At 39.7% G+C, this 17,552-nt stretch overlaps 1 protein-coding gene and 1 long non-coding RNA gene across 3 annotated transcripts in view; one reads left to right on the plus strand and one right to left on the minus strand.

Moving 5' to 3' along the window:
- Nucleotides 1-4: 4 nt before the first annotated feature.
- LOC148347464 (uncharacterized) lies at nt 5-17,166 on the minus strand. Its single transcript, XR_015848039.1, has 7 exons — nt 17,016-17,166; nt 15,845-15,913; nt 14,190-14,332; nt 6,008-6,070; nt 3,120-3,293; nt 1,294-1,400; nt 5-172 (listed from the first exon to the last, which is right to left on the minus strand). It is a non-coding gene; the product is annotated as an uncharacterized LOC148347464 (long non-coding RNA).
- Nucleotides 14,282-17,552, plus strand: part of rhbdf1b (rhomboid 5 homolog 1b (Drosophila)) — a 28,515-nt gene continuing 25,244 nt past the window's right edge. For both annotated transcript variants that reach the window (XM_088323781.1, XM_088323782.1), the window contains exons 1-3: nt 14,282-14,461; nt 16,190-16,251; nt 16,690-16,778. In XM_088323781.1, the coding sequence (XP_088179907.1) occupies nt 14,385-14,461; nt 16,190-16,251; nt 16,690-16,778 (228 nt within the window). In that variant the 5' untranslated portion in view covers nt 14,282-14,384. The remainder of the gene's footprint in view (nt 14,462-16,189; nt 16,252-16,689; nt 16,779-17,552) is intronic.

The following is a 17,552-nucleotide window of genomic DNA, read 5'->3' on the forward strand; positions in this document are numbered from 1 at the left end:
CCCATTCACTGCTGAAACCCACCCTGTCTAATAAAGGACCTGGCGGGCCTGCCGACTCAGCATCGCGCTTGTTGTGTCTGTGTCGACGGAGCTACTTACCAGGGACTGTTGGGTTTATGTACTGGGGTGAACAAGGAGGGGGTTTATGTACCCAGTAGGTTGCAGTTTCAGTCTGAAAGGAAAGGAAAACTGTTCAGGACAAATTGTTCCAAGTGGGATTTGAAAGATGGTTTAAAGGAAGTGATGGAAGACTATTTTGTTTGAAAACCACACGGGATACAAGTACGCTGCTCAGCATGTTGCTTTTGTTGGGTTTGCCATCTAAATTCGCATCAACGCAGCAACGTGATTTCAATAGAACAGAATATATGCATACACGCTATTGCTCATCCTCCTTGAAGCATTTGTTTACAATAATAAATCCAGAAGCATCCATTTTCACAGGTGGGGCTTCGACTTGGAAAAATATGTTCAAAAACATTGTCCTCGAGCTCTACGACGTTATTGTCATGCAAATAAACAAACACAAAATTGGTTTGGGATAAAAGGCAGTTGATCACAATATGTCTGACCGATACCCAACCAGATAGCATATGTGTACATAGTGATAGTTGGCACAAAAGGGCTTATTTACTAATGTCAGTAAATTGGTTGGAAGTGAAACAGATCTATTTGCCTTTGCCTGGACATCATTTCTGCATTAAATTGTATCTGATCTTGTGTTGAATGTGATATATATGAGCTGTACTGCCTGTTCTAACATTATTGCTGTAGAATGACTTTATTCAAACTTCCCAAAGCCTGTTATTCGTCAATCTGGGGTATACCTCAATCATTTTGGATCGGACCAATATGCACCCTGATATTTACTGGTGACCCTCCTAAGGTGAAGTCTGCTTTTGACTAAAATGCAGCAGAGATCAGCTTCAGCTCACCATTGACCAAAAAGCATTATCGAAAACGGACTGCTGAAACGCAAAATGAACTGCAATTAGATTCCGGATTTTGGCCGTCCTACAGATAATTGCCAAAACAGGGCTCTGACCATTACAAGAAATTGTCACGCTCTTTCTCCTGGTTAATGACTGGAGCTAAGACAAGTTAGCAGGGCGACCGCTGCCTCTTTAGCAGCAAGCACACATGATTGGCCTTGTCTCAAGAGCCGCTTTCTCTTAAAATCAGTCATTTTTTCATGGGGCATTTACAAGGTTTCGGTTTGATTGGAGAAGAGTGAGTAATTGTGTGATTGAACGCCCGTGTGTGTGTGTGTGTGCGAGAGTGCATGCCTTAGACCTTGGAAGGGATGCTCGTGCAAGCCTGAACTTGCCCCAGCGCTGCCACAAAGGCCGTCAGAAATGAAAGATGAAGGGAGCGAGAAGGAGGATGTTCTCAGCTAATTCCTACAAGGACAAACATAAACCCAATGGTCACACAAACGACGCGATATACGATACAGCCACAATTATTGGCTTTTTAAAAAAACTATTGCTCACTCCATTAAACAGTGACAGAACAAAGAGAGGATATCTTATCTTGAGGAAGAGTTACATCCAACTATTATTGACGCAGGTGAGCAACAGTAAAGGACAGTTGAAGATAAATCTTCTGACAAGACTGTGGGTGTTTCTACTGCGTCTTACTAGGTTGACAAGAAGAATGCTTGTAGATATCTGCTGATTTGCAACTAGAAGGGAGAGATCATCGTTGATTTTGCCTTAATCCTTTTCAATGTATTGACATAAACTTTCGCAGGAGCGGTCAACTATTGGTGGTGTGAGGTCATGAGGTGGATATTTCCAATGGTTTCAATCAGACACCCAACACAGAACACAAGAAATGTTAGAATTTTTTTACTGGCTTTAATTTATGGATGAAAAACCTTTCATTCAAACATTTTTGCAGGCAATATTATGGATTTGTATACATCCTATTGATTTACATAAACAGTACGTTTTAGAATTTATTTTGACAAGTGAAATGAAATGAAATGATCTGCATTTCTATAGCGCTTTTCAAGTCAATGAAGACTTCCCAAAGCGCTTTACAATGTGCTTCACATTTCCCAATAGCGGCCTTGCAGCCATGTAAGGCGCTAACCTGCTTATTGGGGGTATTAGGGGTTCAGTGTCTTACCCAAGGACACTTCCACATGTAGCCGGGATTCGAACTGCGATCTCTTGATCCCAAGACAAGCGCTCTACCTCCTGAGCCACTGCCGCCCCAATCATAGTGTATATTTATTCATTGATTTATTCATTTCAGGCAGTTAAATTCTGTGTGTAAAAATGCAAACTACTTTAATGCATAACATAATGCATTTATATATATATATATATATATATATATATATATATATATATATATATATATAATATAATGTCTATATAGATTTTTTTTTCTACTTTAAATCTTGTCCAGGGACATCATACCCCCCAAAGATAAATCTTTAAGCATTAAAATAGGCATGAGTGGTTTATGCTGATATTAAGAGGCAGTGATCGTTAAGATTGATTTTTGCCTAGCAACAAGTGAGGGAACAAATGGATAAAGAAACAAAAAACTAAAAAAAAACACTATACTACAAGCAAACCAATTCACTGTCCTAACATCCTTAGAATAACCTGTTTGGATAAATTATTTTTAAAAACATGCATGTTTTCTACATGTTTAATGTGTCTTATATGTCTATTTGAGAAGTAAAAAATAAACAATTGAAAAAATTGTGCGTACAGAAATCTACAAACTCTCGGTATTGGTATGCATTCAGAGTTGACAACTGACAGTTTGAATTTCAATTAGTTCGTCACATCCTTAATATTAATATATAATAATATTTATTTATATTATTTTTTTATCTTGGGCTCATTCTATTTTATCACAAGCCATCATTTTATAGTCACTTTGAATCTAAATGTTATACCAATCATGAATCGATAAGATAATAAGGCATATTATTATATATACTCATTTCCACTACTCTAGAATTTACAGCAAAGTTTTAATGTCCTCAAAACAGAAAAAGGTCATGTAGGTGCACATTATAATTTGTTCAAGGGTCAAGGGTGTCAGCCTCCTCTTGTCAACAAAGTGTTCATTCCACAGTGAACTTAAGCGCTTACCTCGTTTGTATGTCCACAACTTTGTATGTTACACGAGTCATCTGACAGCTAAGGCAGGTCCAGACTCGCCTTGTACAATGATTAGCCCTGCTTAGCTTACATTGGACACAATGGCCCCTTCGTTGGCATCTGCGGTGACCCTTCAATGACCAGCTGGAAGGTGGCGAAACCAAACTGCGAAATCAAAGTTTTCCATTGCAGACAATAGAACAATGCATTATGTCAGCATTTGGTGTCTTTTTACACGTCATTGCTGGAGGTGAAGGGTTGATTTGATATTTTTTTCAGCCTGCAGAGTGCAGCACAATTGCTATTATACTTGAGCTGTTCTACATAATAGCAGAGGAGTTAAATGATGGCTGCAATTATTTACTGATGTGCAACTGACCTTTATCTTACCTTCTTTGATATATAGATCATATTTGGAACACCATGCACTTGTACTTTATCAATTGTAGAAAAAATTATATCTGGCCAGAAGCGCTGCCTATCCCAAGCTAAGAACATTATCAGGGACCCCTCTCACCCCCATCATGGACTGTTCACTCTGCTAGCCTCTGGGAAGAGGTACTGCAGTGTGCGGTGCAGGACCACCAGGTTCCACAATAGTCTTGTCCCCCTGGCCATTAGACTGTTAAATGGTCACTCAAACACATAGTAAATCTAAACTGCTGCTAATCTGTACATCTGTGGGTTCTGTTTGACTTTTTGCACTACTGGCAGTTCTTTATAGCTAGCCACCCCTTGCACATCTGTTTCTCTGCACTATTGTACTTACAGCGTTATTGTTACAGTGTTATTGTTCTGTTTACCTGACTGGTTTACCTGACTGCCCATTTTGTACATCTAGTTGGCTACTCCTCTTGCACTATTTGCGCTACTGTAAAATACTATACATAGCCATAATTATTTAGTATATTATTAGCACTCAATACTACAACTCAATACAACATTTTATTTATATCTGTACATTCAAGGAAACTGTGCGGGTCAGATGTATCGACATTTCGTTCTGTATACACGAGTACTAGAATGACAATAAAGTAGATCTGAATCTGAATCTGAATCTTAACTTATGTGAATGAGACAATTTAATGATTTGATGCAAACTCAACAATTGGAATGTCTCTGCCCCGTTTGGAAAATTTACATATTCGATAATTATCAAATAAAGACTTTTCACTTATATAAAAAATAACAGATGCAGTTCCTACAAAGGATAGCAAATAGCAATGATACCGAGCTTTCTGTGGTATCACACATTAAATTAATGCGGACTTGAATGATAAATAAGATGCAATGTTTTTGGTTGTTTGTTTCATTTTATATTTTTCAAACATGGATGAAGATATGTGATCTGTGCATACTGTGAACCCTCATTATTATTGGAGTCATGTTCAAAAAATGCAGGTTTTTTTGTACATTGTATTAATGAATACTTTATCATACATCCTGTGTGTGTGTGTTTGTGTGTGTGTGTGTGTTCTCTAGAAGGATTTCATGCTTATCCCATGCTTTTTTGTTAGCGTATCTTTGAAGTGGAAAAGTTAAAAAAGGCCAGTTTCAAATGCAGTCCAAACGCCAACCCAAACCGAAAAAAGATGAAAAAAAAGAGTTTATTAGTACTTGAAGAATGAGCTGACTGAAGCTGCGATTATGACTTTGAGCCCGAGATGGTGGCAGAGAGTAGCAAAATTTCAAGTTCTGAACAGCACCTTTTACTATACTTTTAATTACTTGCACTATTACTATAACTTGGGCCAGTCTCTGAGCACAAAGTTGTAAATATTTTTGCCTATTTATTCATTATTAATTTAGTACCTTATCATAATTTTATCTTTAACGTCTTTAGTACATGTTTACTCTGGAGTGCAATATCTATTCTATTCTACTCTCTAAGGCAGGGGTAGGGAACCTATGGCTCGGGAGCCATATATGGCTCTTTTCATGAGTACATATGGCTCAGAAATAAAATGTAACTATTGCACATCTCTCTGTGGGGTTCCAAAGTCAAGTGATTTAATCCCGATTTTTGTCCATATAAAGCTGACGCAACTTAATGCAGAAGTTCGATAAGAAACCATTTAAACTGATAAATAAAAACGCTGGCAAACGACTTTGACTGGGTGAGCAGTACAGTTGGGCGGATCCCTGCACACAGCGCAAGGGATTTCCTTCTGTCTCTCGCTCAGTGCAATCTACACCGAAAGTGAATATGACGATATGCTTATCGTTTGCAGTAATTTGTGACATTTTTACAAAAGAACTTTGCGTGCACATTGTTTTGAAACCGTTATTAAGGACAAATTTCATGGAAAAAAAATGCCTCAACACTCTTAACTGAAGGTGGAAGACAAATTGTAAATGGCATATTTACATTGATTTGGGACACAGGATTTGGCATTATTATCATTTCATACATTTGATTAAATCATCAAATGACACACAGTGAAATCAAATGTGCTGAAGAATTAGCTTTTGTCTAGAGAGCGTGTTTGGCAGTTTTTTCCATTTTGTCTGAAAATATATGATGTGGCTCTCTCAATTTCTTTTTAAAACATTTTTTGCTTTTATGGCTCTTTGGGTCAAAAAGGTTCCTGACCCCTGCTCTAAGGGATTTTTTTAGCCAAATAGAATGCAGAACACAATAAAGAAATCAGTGAAGCAGCGAGACTGTAAAACGTCCATCATATTATAGCGAGGGATTACTGTGCAGATCTGATTGTGGCTCTTTTTATGGCTAATTATAACACATTACAGCATTTGAAGGGGGGTGGGCTTATTTTAATCAGTAAAAGTCTTTTTCTGGCCCTTTTTACTTTGTGATACAAGGTAATTACAAAACTTGCTACATGGACTTTAACTACTTCTGCAAACCTTGATCTTACCAATGTGATGCTGGTGTGAAAGCTTTGGAAGCGACGCAATGGCAATGTACTGAACTCCTGCTTCTGTCAGAACAACAAAAAATAAACTAACTTAATGTGAGCAGTGACTATTAAAGGTGTTCTTAAAACATGAAATTGTGAAGAAATACTACATGTTTTTTTTGCATAAAATCTTGACATATTTCATTATATATTCAAATTATTTTCTGTGATAATGCGTTTTGAAAACAGCATCTTTGTCATCCTGAGCTGTGATGTCATAGGAGGAACACCAGCACCCGAGCATGCCAGTTGCCAGATTGCTTTACGTGTCAATTAGTCAAAGTTTTGTTCGTTTTTGCGGAGAAGGTCTAAGCGTCATGTTACAGGGCTATGCAGCCATGAAACAAAGGGCGAGCAGTTAAAAACAGGCTAACTGGCAGAAAAGAAAAAAAAACACACACGGAGGGCCGCCAACAGTGGAGAAAACAAAACAGGAAAGCCCTCCGCAGCCCTGACGCTGATGGGGAACTAGCTCGACAAACTGATACTAACCGCGACACCTGCACTGTGAAACACAAACGAAAAGTCACAATCACCGATCTAAAAGGAGGTGAAGGCCAAGAAGGAACGTATGCCGTAAAGGCTGCAGGTAAACAAACAGCCTTTGAAAGGCGAAGCACGCAACTCCGACAAAACAGTCACAAGGCCGCCAAAGACAGGGTAAGTAAAGTTCCAATTTCTCCAAGCAGAAATAAGCAGTATACAACTGCTGTTCACTACAATCGCTAATGTTAATTGCCATCTTGAAAGTGTCGTCTTCCTTCGATGACGACAGCTCTACAGCGAACATGCCAGATGGGTCAACTTTGAGACTAAATTTCCCGAGTCCCCCTGCACGTGGAATTTGTTGAAACACATTTGCATAACTGTGGTGAGGAACACTACACGTTCTGTGTCCTATTGAAAGAAAAATGTGTTTGGGAAAACCTTTAAATGAATATGCGACTTTAGTGGGCAGTAGTGAGTAATTGACAGGCAGAACTGTTATTTGTCATTCAGGCAGTGTTTTAAGAACCTTTTATGAAGCCTATAAGATTACCCTCTACCGTGCCCAGGCATAGGTGGGGATCTTCAGACAGGTGCATAGCAGGCCTTCTTTCCCTTCCCCCACGGACAAAACAGGACACACGACACAAACATACATTAGAATCAGCACCCTGGCCATCAGTTGAAGTAGGCAAAGCAAAAAAAAAGGGGGGGGGATGTGCATGAGTGTGTGTGTAAGTCTGGACTCGGCACAATGATGAGAGAGGTTCTGTCAGTGGCCACCTGTTGGCCAGCTGACGGGGGTCTCGTTTCAGGGTCAACTTTCAATTTTCTCTTTTTCCTACATGGATTGGCATCGGGATTCACCCCAACATTTTACTGTGAACGTGCAATCAGACAAGGAAAGGGGGAGAATCTATGGGGGTGCAGCGTCTCAGAGTGTCTTGTTTGATGTTGATCAATGGCTCATGGATCACACCCTCTTGATGCAATATTACCATCACTATAGGGGCAGTAATGGAGGTGGAGGGCATGCAGGTGGGAGTAGAGAGGAGATCGAGGCGGGGAGAGTTGAGACTCTGAACAAGAAATGAATGATGAAAGTAAGAGTGTGTGCAGTTGTCATGATTAGGTAAAGTAGGTGATTTCAGATGTCATTGGGGGCGGGAAATAAATTAGGGGTGGAGGTCATAATGGTTTATCAGTGTAGCCTCAATGAGGCCGAAAATCCAAACTTGTTGTGTGGGTGAAGACATGACAAAACAACACAACATGTAACAAAAGTGAGCATACCTCTAAGGGAAAACACCCAAATTAAACCAAGTTAGCTGCTGTGAGCTCCAAGTGACACCATACTTGGTTGGGTCACTGTCATTTTCATTTCTACCTCATTGTCAGGTTTGTCTGTTTCTGGCATCCTTTTTACTCCTTGCATTTTCCATTTCCAGTTTTGCCTTGTTTCTGATTTAGACTTTTGCAGGTATGGTTTTGTTTGGACATTTTGTTGTTTTGTAATCCCTTGTTTGTTTGTCACTTTGTATCTCCTATTTTATTTGGCTAATAAATACCATCCCTCGTTGTGAGCACTTCTGAATCCAGTTACTGCTTCCTCCACATGGGTCCACCATCTACCAACTCTAAAACATTACAGAATGACCAAACCAACAAAATCCCCACAACCCGGTCTCGGCAATGACAAGAAGGCCCTCGGCCGCGTCTAGTTACTGTCTCCGCGGCGAAGAGAAGGCCCATAAGCCGCGCCTGGTTCCTGGCAGCGAGGAGAGGGATCCTTGTCTGTGGGTGGTTCCTGTCTCAGCGGCAAGGAGAAAGCCATGCGGCTGCGCCCTGGTTTCCTGTCTCGAGGTGAGGAAAAGGCCCCTCGGCCGCGCCCTTGTTTCCTGTCACAGCGGCGAGGGGCAAAGAAATTCTGTGATTTTTTTCTTCTCTTTTTTTAGGGTTTAGGTTATGTTAAGGTCTTGTAAGCCTCCTTCCACCAGAGCACCCCAACCCTGCTTTGGAACTGGGCAAAGATGTGTTCAATCTCACATATGTAAATAAAACACAATTACAAAATTATATATATATATATATATATAAATATATATATATATATATATACACTTTTCAATTATTTATGAAAATATTGCCCATTTTATCATCCTCCACTGGCACCGCCATCCAGCAATTACGCAGATCTTTATTCCAACATATTTAGATTTAGTCAGCAACTTATGTTGATGGGAGTGAGCTGCTGACTAGATTTATTTTTCCCCATTTTGTGCGGTCGCTCAAAGCCACACAACTTGATGCGCGGCCTGGGGGGGTTGTATGGGTCATCTGCCACTTTCCACTATTTTAACGGACATACTCATATACTACTCAAACAAGCACCTGAAGCAAAATGTCAGACGTTTGGACAATCAATAACAGTGGCTAGACAGATGCAAAGGTCTCCATCATTCTTTTTTTTAATTTCCTATGTAGGCAATGAAAGGGGGTGGTGGACAGGGGGGTGGAAGATCAATCCTACAGCAAGAAAACTCAAGTATCGCTAATTGAGAAAATAGAAGATGTGCGGCCTTCCGAAGCATGATGCTGATGTTGTGGTTGCTTGTGATGCAAATCAGTTCCTTCTCTTGTTTATGCTGCTCAGCCTCTCTGGCCCGAGTACACACTTAGGCGGACTCATTTGCGGATGAGACTTAATGAATTTGAGCGCAATCACACGTGTGTGTATGCGCTACGTGACAATAGCGTGTGCATACACAAAGGCGGCGACGTGATACACAGGGAGCACCAAGGGCGCCAATAAGAGTTCTGCACAACTGTGTACCCTCTGTTTGAATAATTCAAACCAACCATGTTGTTGTGAATGATGCATGCGTGAAGAAACGGTTGGTCGCTAAACGTCCTCTAGAGGCCACACAAAACATTGCAGGGACTTCTGAAAAGATTGAGATATTAACATACCTGTCAACCTCAGCCAATTGCTCACCTTATTAATTATTGTGGTTCTCCTTATTAAGCTATACTAAATCTTACAAACACAATGCAGTACCCATTTCCCCACAGCAAAACATACTATGTGTAACACACAAAAACATAATTTGTGCAAACAAGTTTAGTTAATTTATCCAATACAAGCTTTATCGAGGCCATAACATACATGCCAACCTTTTGACATTAACCATTGTGGCATGCAGGTATATATTATGTACATTTTTATCCATTCATTTTTCTGCCCCGCTTATCTTTTACTAGGGTCGAGGGGAGCCAGCCACATACCATACTCAAAACATTCTATGTACATTATTTGGCCGTTTAGACATCCATTAATAATTCATAATTTCTGATATATCATAAACCTGGTGTCTTGCAATGCATTTTCAGGGTTTTTGGTATTTTTCCTCTTCAGTAACGTGGAGTCAATTGTTCATGGTTCACAGATACCTTCACCACAGGGGCACCATATCCTGTGGTGTGTCTTGGGCAAGTACAGCCTGGTGGTGCCTATCCCGCTCCAGGCTGTTTTTTTTAGGTAGGAGTATGTGAAGTAATCCATTTTGTTGAGTGTTTACACACTACACCAGCTGGTGGCGCCAAAGGCTAAATAACAATTTTGCCAGAAAACCACTGGCTGGTGAGGTTTGTTACAATTACAGTACAGCTTACACAATTGCAAATGATCCCAAAAACATGTTAAGTACAGGGAAACATATAAGTCGACATATATTGTAATAATATGAATAACAAGTGTGTGAAGCAGTTTTAAATGAGTTAACACATTTGATGGTACTTGGTACTTGGATCGAACGCTCAACGTTAAAATGTGTCGTGTATAGGGAGATGAGGTTCTCTTTGTATACAGATTAGATGTGGCTAATAATTGCTTATTACATTTGATCATTTTTTCACAATGTAATGACGGTCAAATAATCATGGCAGGAAAGGTATTTGTGACCAGCACTTGAATTATATTTTGCAAAGCACAAATATTTTATAGCTTAGTACTTTTAAGTGCTTTATAACTTTGCAAGCTTTACATCGTCTTCAACATGATGTGCTCCAGTGTCGCAATTGGTTAGCATGAGGTACTTATATGACAGTAACCAGTGAAGGAATGTCAAGGTGGTGAGTTTAAACCTTATCTGGAACCTTTAAATCTAGCCAGAGTAAAAATATTAGTATCAGTAGTGCATTCACTGAAAAAGCAGACTGCACCATAACAATCACACTGTCGCCTCATTCTAAAAAAAATAAAAAAATAGATGTTCTTAAATCACAACTAGCCCAATGCAAAACGAGATAATAAACTGAAATATAATTAAGTATTGCTTTTAGTGCTATAGCCTAGATGGTAAGGCGCCCGCTTTGAGACTGGGAGGTCGCTGGTTCGCGCCTTGGCCGAGTCATACCTAAGACTTATAACATTGGTAAAATGGCGGCGCCCTCTGTTGGCTGCGGCTGCATCGGCTCGCTACAACGGGTCAGGTGTATCGACATTTCGTTCTGTGTACATTGTTACAAAGAATGACAATACAAAGGAAATTATTATTATTATGATACCACTTCTTTTTTTTGATCCACTAACCTATACACATCCATCCATCCATTATGTGCACCGTTTTTCCTCAGTAGTCGCAGGCCACGAACCCATATTCATGTAAAAAAATCCTGCCTCTAGAAAAAGGGAATCGATGATGAATCCAAACATTGCTTACTTGAAGACCAACTTTACCTTTTCAAGGTATTGATCTGTCTCGGGTCTATAAAGTTGTGCTGGCAAAGGTCAAACCGTGTCATTTGTTTACTCGTCCTTGCCCTCCTGATTTCCTGTTTACGCAGCTAAGGCAGATTGGCGTGGACGTAGTTTGTCAATTTTGCTGGATTAAAAATGTGATGCAAATCTTAAGAGGGCATGTAACAATCTCTCGCTCTGCGACAAGAAATACATAAAGAGTACCGCTTTATATAATATTTTAATTGGCGCTGACAGATACATGTTAGTATTATATGCACATTGTTGTGTATTTGGTCTTTAATGGTCAACAGATTATACTAAATTTTCACGCATGTCTCCACCCAAAAAAAACATGCTAATTAGCGTATAACATGACTTTGCAACAATATAGCATAAAGCAAAAATGAAAAACTTTAAAATAGTAGTCCTGTAGTATCAATAATCGACCCAGTTAACAAAATTGTGATAGGGACATTGTGTGTTCAATCCTCACATGGATCAGTTGAAATTATGTTTGTGTGTGGACCATCCTTTTATTTACAAAAATTAAAATATAACAATTACTTATTAAGCAGTCTTTTAGAAGGCATGGGAATGGAAATACGCAGATCTCCAAAATTCCTCCTCATATGCCTCAGCTAACAAAAAAAATACATCATTTAAGAACTTATTGGTATTCTTTTTTAAAATTTGGATCATTAATGATAAATCAAATGGGTGCTAGAGTTGGAATGATCGCAACGTGCTCGCTGCTTTTTTGTCCCATCACACGCTTTTTGGGCTAATTGTTTGATAGGATGATAAACATGGTTTTGTATCACCGCTGAGTTTAATGGTGCAATCCCCAAATCCAACTCAAGCACTCTGAAAAATTATAGCAATATTAAAACAATAATGTCCTTTAAAAAAGAAAAACACTTTATAATGGTTTCTTCCTCATGCCATGAGGCTCTTTAACTCTACCCGGCAGAGTAAAAGCCCACATTAAACCACACCACCTACATTGCACATTACCGAATCTTATTGCAATATGTATTCTGTGTAGCACTATTTAGATATTCTATATAACACGCTACAGTGGGCATCTCCACGTCACACTGGGTATTTGTATATTGTATTCTTTTTGCTTTATTATTGTATTGTTCTCAGCTCAGGGATGCTGCTGGAAATGTGAATTTCCCTTCGGGGATGAATAAAGTATCTATCTATCTATCTATCTAATGACGGCAGCACGGCGGCGCAGTGGTTAGCGCGTGTGCGGCACAGTTCTAAGGTCTTGGGAACCTCCTGTGTGGGTTCAAATCCAGCTACCGGACTTCCTGTGCGGAGTTTGTATGTTCTCCCCGTGCTTCCGTGGGTTTCCTCCAGGCACCCCGGTTTCCTCCCACACTCCAAAAACATGCTTGTCAGGTTAATTGGCCGGTCCAAATTGTCCCTAGGTGTGGACGAGCGAGCGAATTGTCTGTCCCTGTGTGCCCTGCAACTGGCTGGCAACCAGTTCAGGGTATCCCCTGCCGACTGCCCGATGATTGCTGAGATGGGCTCCAGCACCCCCGCAACCTTACTGAGGATAAGCAGTGCAGCTAATGAGATAAGATAATGAGACTTTATAATGAAAAACACTAGATAAAAAAAAAATAAAAAAGTAAAAAAACAAAAATTTGAAATACTCCACTGCCCTGAAAGTGTTCAATCCATTTGATTCCTTGCACTGCCCTAGAGCTAGGTTCCAAGTGAAACTGGGCTAAATCAGGTTTTCCACAAGAATAGCTCAGGTTAAAAACATCCCACTGTTCTCAAATGCATTTTGGAATGTAACACACAAAATAAGATGCAAAGAAAAACATTAGGAATTAATGTGAAACTATAAATGAATTAGTGTGAAAAAGTATAAATGAATCTGTAATTTGCTGGGGATTTACTTACAAAAAGGGACAATGTGTATTTCTTGACCACTAAATATTTCTGTATTGTGTAGTGCAACCAAAAACGAGTGCAAGGAAGAACACAAACTATGGAGACTCAAAGTTACCAAAAATGCGCAATTTTCCCTCCCATTTACTTGCCCAGCCTTTTTGAGGTTTTTGTTACCCATAGTAACAAGATGGCTGAAAAGTAAGTCATGTTATGTAAAATGAACTACACTGATTTGGCCGCGACCCATAATCCCCAGTCGACTTGCCGAGAGCAAATTTGTGTCATGCTCTTTTTGCCAAAAATGACCAGCACTCATGCAGCTGCAATCCATTATCAACAGTCGCTGCAAGCAGGGGCTGACAGAGAATTAAAAATCGGTCTCGGAGGTTTACTTTCCAATTTTCCACTTATCGCAGGTTCTGATCCCCATTAACAGCGATAAACAAGGGAAAACTGTACTTCATTGCCCGATTTTCCCATCAACTGCTATTCTGGATTCCACTACCTCCTGAACATGCTCCAGTGGTGCAGGATTTTAGTTGCGTAAAATGTTTGTAAATGATGGTCAGCGGTATTTTTCGACCGATCATCGGTAAAACCTCGCGTATAACGCGCACCCAAACTTTGAGCTCTTCTGTAGATGAAACCCAAACTTTGAGCTCTTCTTTAGATGAAAGAAAAAAAAACGTGTTAGACACGAGCAAACCAGTGGTGCAATCAGTTGGTGCACATTACTTATAAGACGGTATACTAGCTAAGCAATGCTGAGGTTGTGAGTTCAAGCCTCACCTGGAGTATAACATGTTATATTTAATGCAGAAAGTAAATAAATGTATTAAACTTAACATCTGGCCCTGGAGTGTAGTGTGTGGGTGAGAGAGGGTATATTATCACAAAATATTATTAACGATGGTTTTGTTGTGCGCTTTCGTTTTTACTGAGCCCTGGAACTGAATTGACTCATATGAGCAAGCCTAGGTGACTTTTATTTTTTACCTTGAAAAGATGCAACTTCCGTCCGGGCATTGTTAGACATCACTGTCCAATGGGAGGTATGACAAGCTCAATGCAGCAGGCATGTCATGTGGGCCACGCGGATTACATCCTTTAAGCTGCCTGTCATGAAAATCCATCCATAGCTGAGGAGTGGGGGAAAATAAGAAGAGAAAGGATGGAGTAACAAATGGATGAATGTTGGAAAAAGAACAATGGGAGCCCATCTTACTCAATGGAGAATTTAAAAGATCAAAACAGCAACAGAGAGATAAGTGAGTGTTTTCTGCTTGTGCTTTTCAGTAAATTTGCAGTTTTTAAATGATGTGGTAGCGCAACGCTTCAAATGTGCATCTACAATATTTAATGTCAACGTTCTTTCAAAGCCACTTCGTTTTTTTTAAATGAGGAAAAACAAAGTTATAGTGCACCATTGATTTAATAACTTGGATTAAAGATGTTCAGGCAAATTTATTTCCAAAACAACAATTTGAATTCAAGCTTAGTTAGTAATCGTTAGTAGCTAGTGGTTTCCACTTTAAACTGTGACCGTCACATACAATCTTTTTAACAACTTAATTCTCTCATTGTTGATCCCATAAAAAAATACTTAAAATCAGAGTCCTACATACACATTAAAAAATGCATGTGTTTTCCCAATGCTTATGATGTGTCGCTGTACATCTTATAGATTTAGTTACTTATAGATGTTTGGATTGCTTGAGTGGGATGTTAGTCCTTTGAGAATTAAGAGAATAAAATAAAAAAGAAATTAAAAACGCCCCTTCATATAAGCCCCTAAGGGTCAAACTTCGAGGGATGACGTCCTTATCGATTGACGGTACACGACTGATACAAAATAATGACGGATCTAGAAATAAAAACACAGAATACAGAATTGCCAACGAACAATTGGTCATCATTGTCATAATACAAAATTACAACAAAACTGGAGGGCTTCTCTTTTCAGTGTAAGGTAGCAAATTAGAGAGCAGCTGGCTAGCTGCACATTTGCATCAGGTATCCTTGGATTGTGCTAGGTCTCCGTTATAATCAAGATTAAAATGTCACAAATGTAGCGGCTTCCCACAAGTCATAACTCCGGGTAATTTGTTTCATGGGAATGAAACCGGTGTTCGTGAGTTACAGGAAAGGCTTGTTACATAGCCGTATCAGTCGGCCGGACCCTTAGCACCCTTATTGCCAAGTCCCTTCCCGGACCAGATGACATTCCGCGATCACCATTTATTTGCTCATCTTCTGACATTCCTCAGTCCGATTTAATTGATGAATTCCTTTTCAATGTAACGATCCTCTGAAATACTAGCTGTCGCCGTTTGTTTTGGATGGAGACATTGACTTGTGCGCCCGCCCACCCAAGCTGTTTGACGGAGAGCATAGACCAGCCTATCATGGTCGCACACAAAGACAGTCGTCCCCAACCAACACACACATAAACTGCTCCTGTGATAGCATTTGCTGTGTGCTGTCTGCTGCAGAACACAACGCACAATACATTGATATCAATAACAATAAAGAAAATTCGATTTAAAATCTGTGACGTATCGAAACTGCGAAAGTAAACCGAGATATATACACAAAGATTTTAGGTAACAGTGGTTTACACTGGTCACTGGGAGGCTCACTGCGTGGCTTACTGGGGAACATCACATCCTATGCTTGAGGTGGTTAAGGGTTATAATCCCGGTCTTGGGAAAGATGGATACCTATGTAAAAGAAAGAGAGATCAGTAAATATTCTACATTTCTTATCTATGACCAGGATAAACATCCATCCATCCATTATCTGCACCGCTTATCCTCAGTAGGGTCGCGGGGGTGCTGGAGCCCATCCCATCTATCTTCGGGCAGTGGGCAGGGGATACCCTGAACTGGTTGCCAGCCAGTCGCAGGGCACAGAGACAGACAATTCACTTGCTCATTCACACCTAGGGACAATTTGGACCGTCATATTAACTTGACATGCATGTTTTTGGAATATAGGAGGAGTGCCCGGCGGAAAAACATGCAAGCACAGGGAGAACATGCAAACTCCACACAGGAAGGTACGATCTCATGACCTCAGAATTGTGCCGCACACGCGCTAACCACTGTGCTGCCAGGATAAACATGTTATAAAAAACAAGAAGAACAAAATAAGATTAAATAAAATATTAGGATAAGGACTATTCACAAGGTAGTACTTGTCGACTGGACAAAGTTGTAAATGCATCAGAAAAAAAGTGAAATAACAATAGAAGCAACATTTTGCAAAATATAAGAGTAAATAAATGAAATAAGATCATACATTTCTCAATACATATATGTAAGATATATTTTCTTACTGTCATGTGTGGCAAAGGGATTGTTAACAAATTCAGGTAAGGAAATCAATGAAGAAGAGGGTTTAACAGCTCATTTAACAGACTTTGCTTTTGTTTCTGCGTCTGTTAAACAATCAATGCTGTAAGTATTTTATAAATATAATTTGTCTTTATTTCTAGCTGTCCAGTTGAGTAACATGGCCCAGCCAGTCACCATCAAGATGCCAACCAGGCTCAAAGTGGAATTCCCAATAACATCCATACAAAAGGTAGTGTCAAAGCACTCATTTTACATTGCACATGGCTGCAGATGTTTCTTCTCGCTTTAAAACAAAAGTGATGTGGTGCCATTGGGAAGAAAATTAGTAAACTTGTGAATTTTACTCAACGTTTTCTTCATCACCCAAAATTAATGACTGCATTTATCTTTCCAAAATATGCATGTCACCAAAACAGTTGACCCCTTCGAGTGTAAATTAGACACGTTTTCAGTTAATTCAACTTACCTTACCCACATAATTATTTGAAGAAAAAGGGTTAAAGTTGCAGGTACTAGTAAAAGTAAACTATCAAAGATATTTAAACAAAATAAGTAGTTTAACTTTAAGGTCGCTAGTTAAAAGCTGACACCAATTAGCATGTTTTGCCTCCCTCCAATCCTCCAGTAGTCACATAAATCCGTTTGTCCTATACTGCCCCTTAGTGTCTACGGCCGGTATAGCAGAAGCAATTTGACTACCCGGTAATTTTTTATGCAGGACAAAATAGATTATATTCTACAGCAATTCACAGCAATATCAAAACAAAATTACGTGTCTTTTTACGTGTAAGGTTGTTTATTGTTTTAACGTGATGAGAGCCAACACTACTCTAAAATATGCATAAACTGTTGATCAGGGGTTTCCAACGTGGTGCCTGCGGGCACCAGGGTGCTCCCTGAGGACAGCTGAGGTGCTCCCTGAGGACAGCTGAGGTGCCCGCGGACCTGCTCTGAAAATAGCCATCCAGTGCTGGGTCATCTTGTTTTTTTCTTCCTACTTAAA

This window comes from Urocampus carinirostris, chromosome 19 (genome assembly GCF_059441175.1).
Source record: "Urocampus carinirostris isolate Australia breed hairy pipefish chromosome 19, RoL_Ucar_1.0, whole genome shotgun sequence".
Taxonomy (NCBI): Eukaryota; Metazoa; Chordata; class Actinopteri; order Syngnathiformes; family Syngnathidae; genus Urocampus; species Urocampus carinirostris.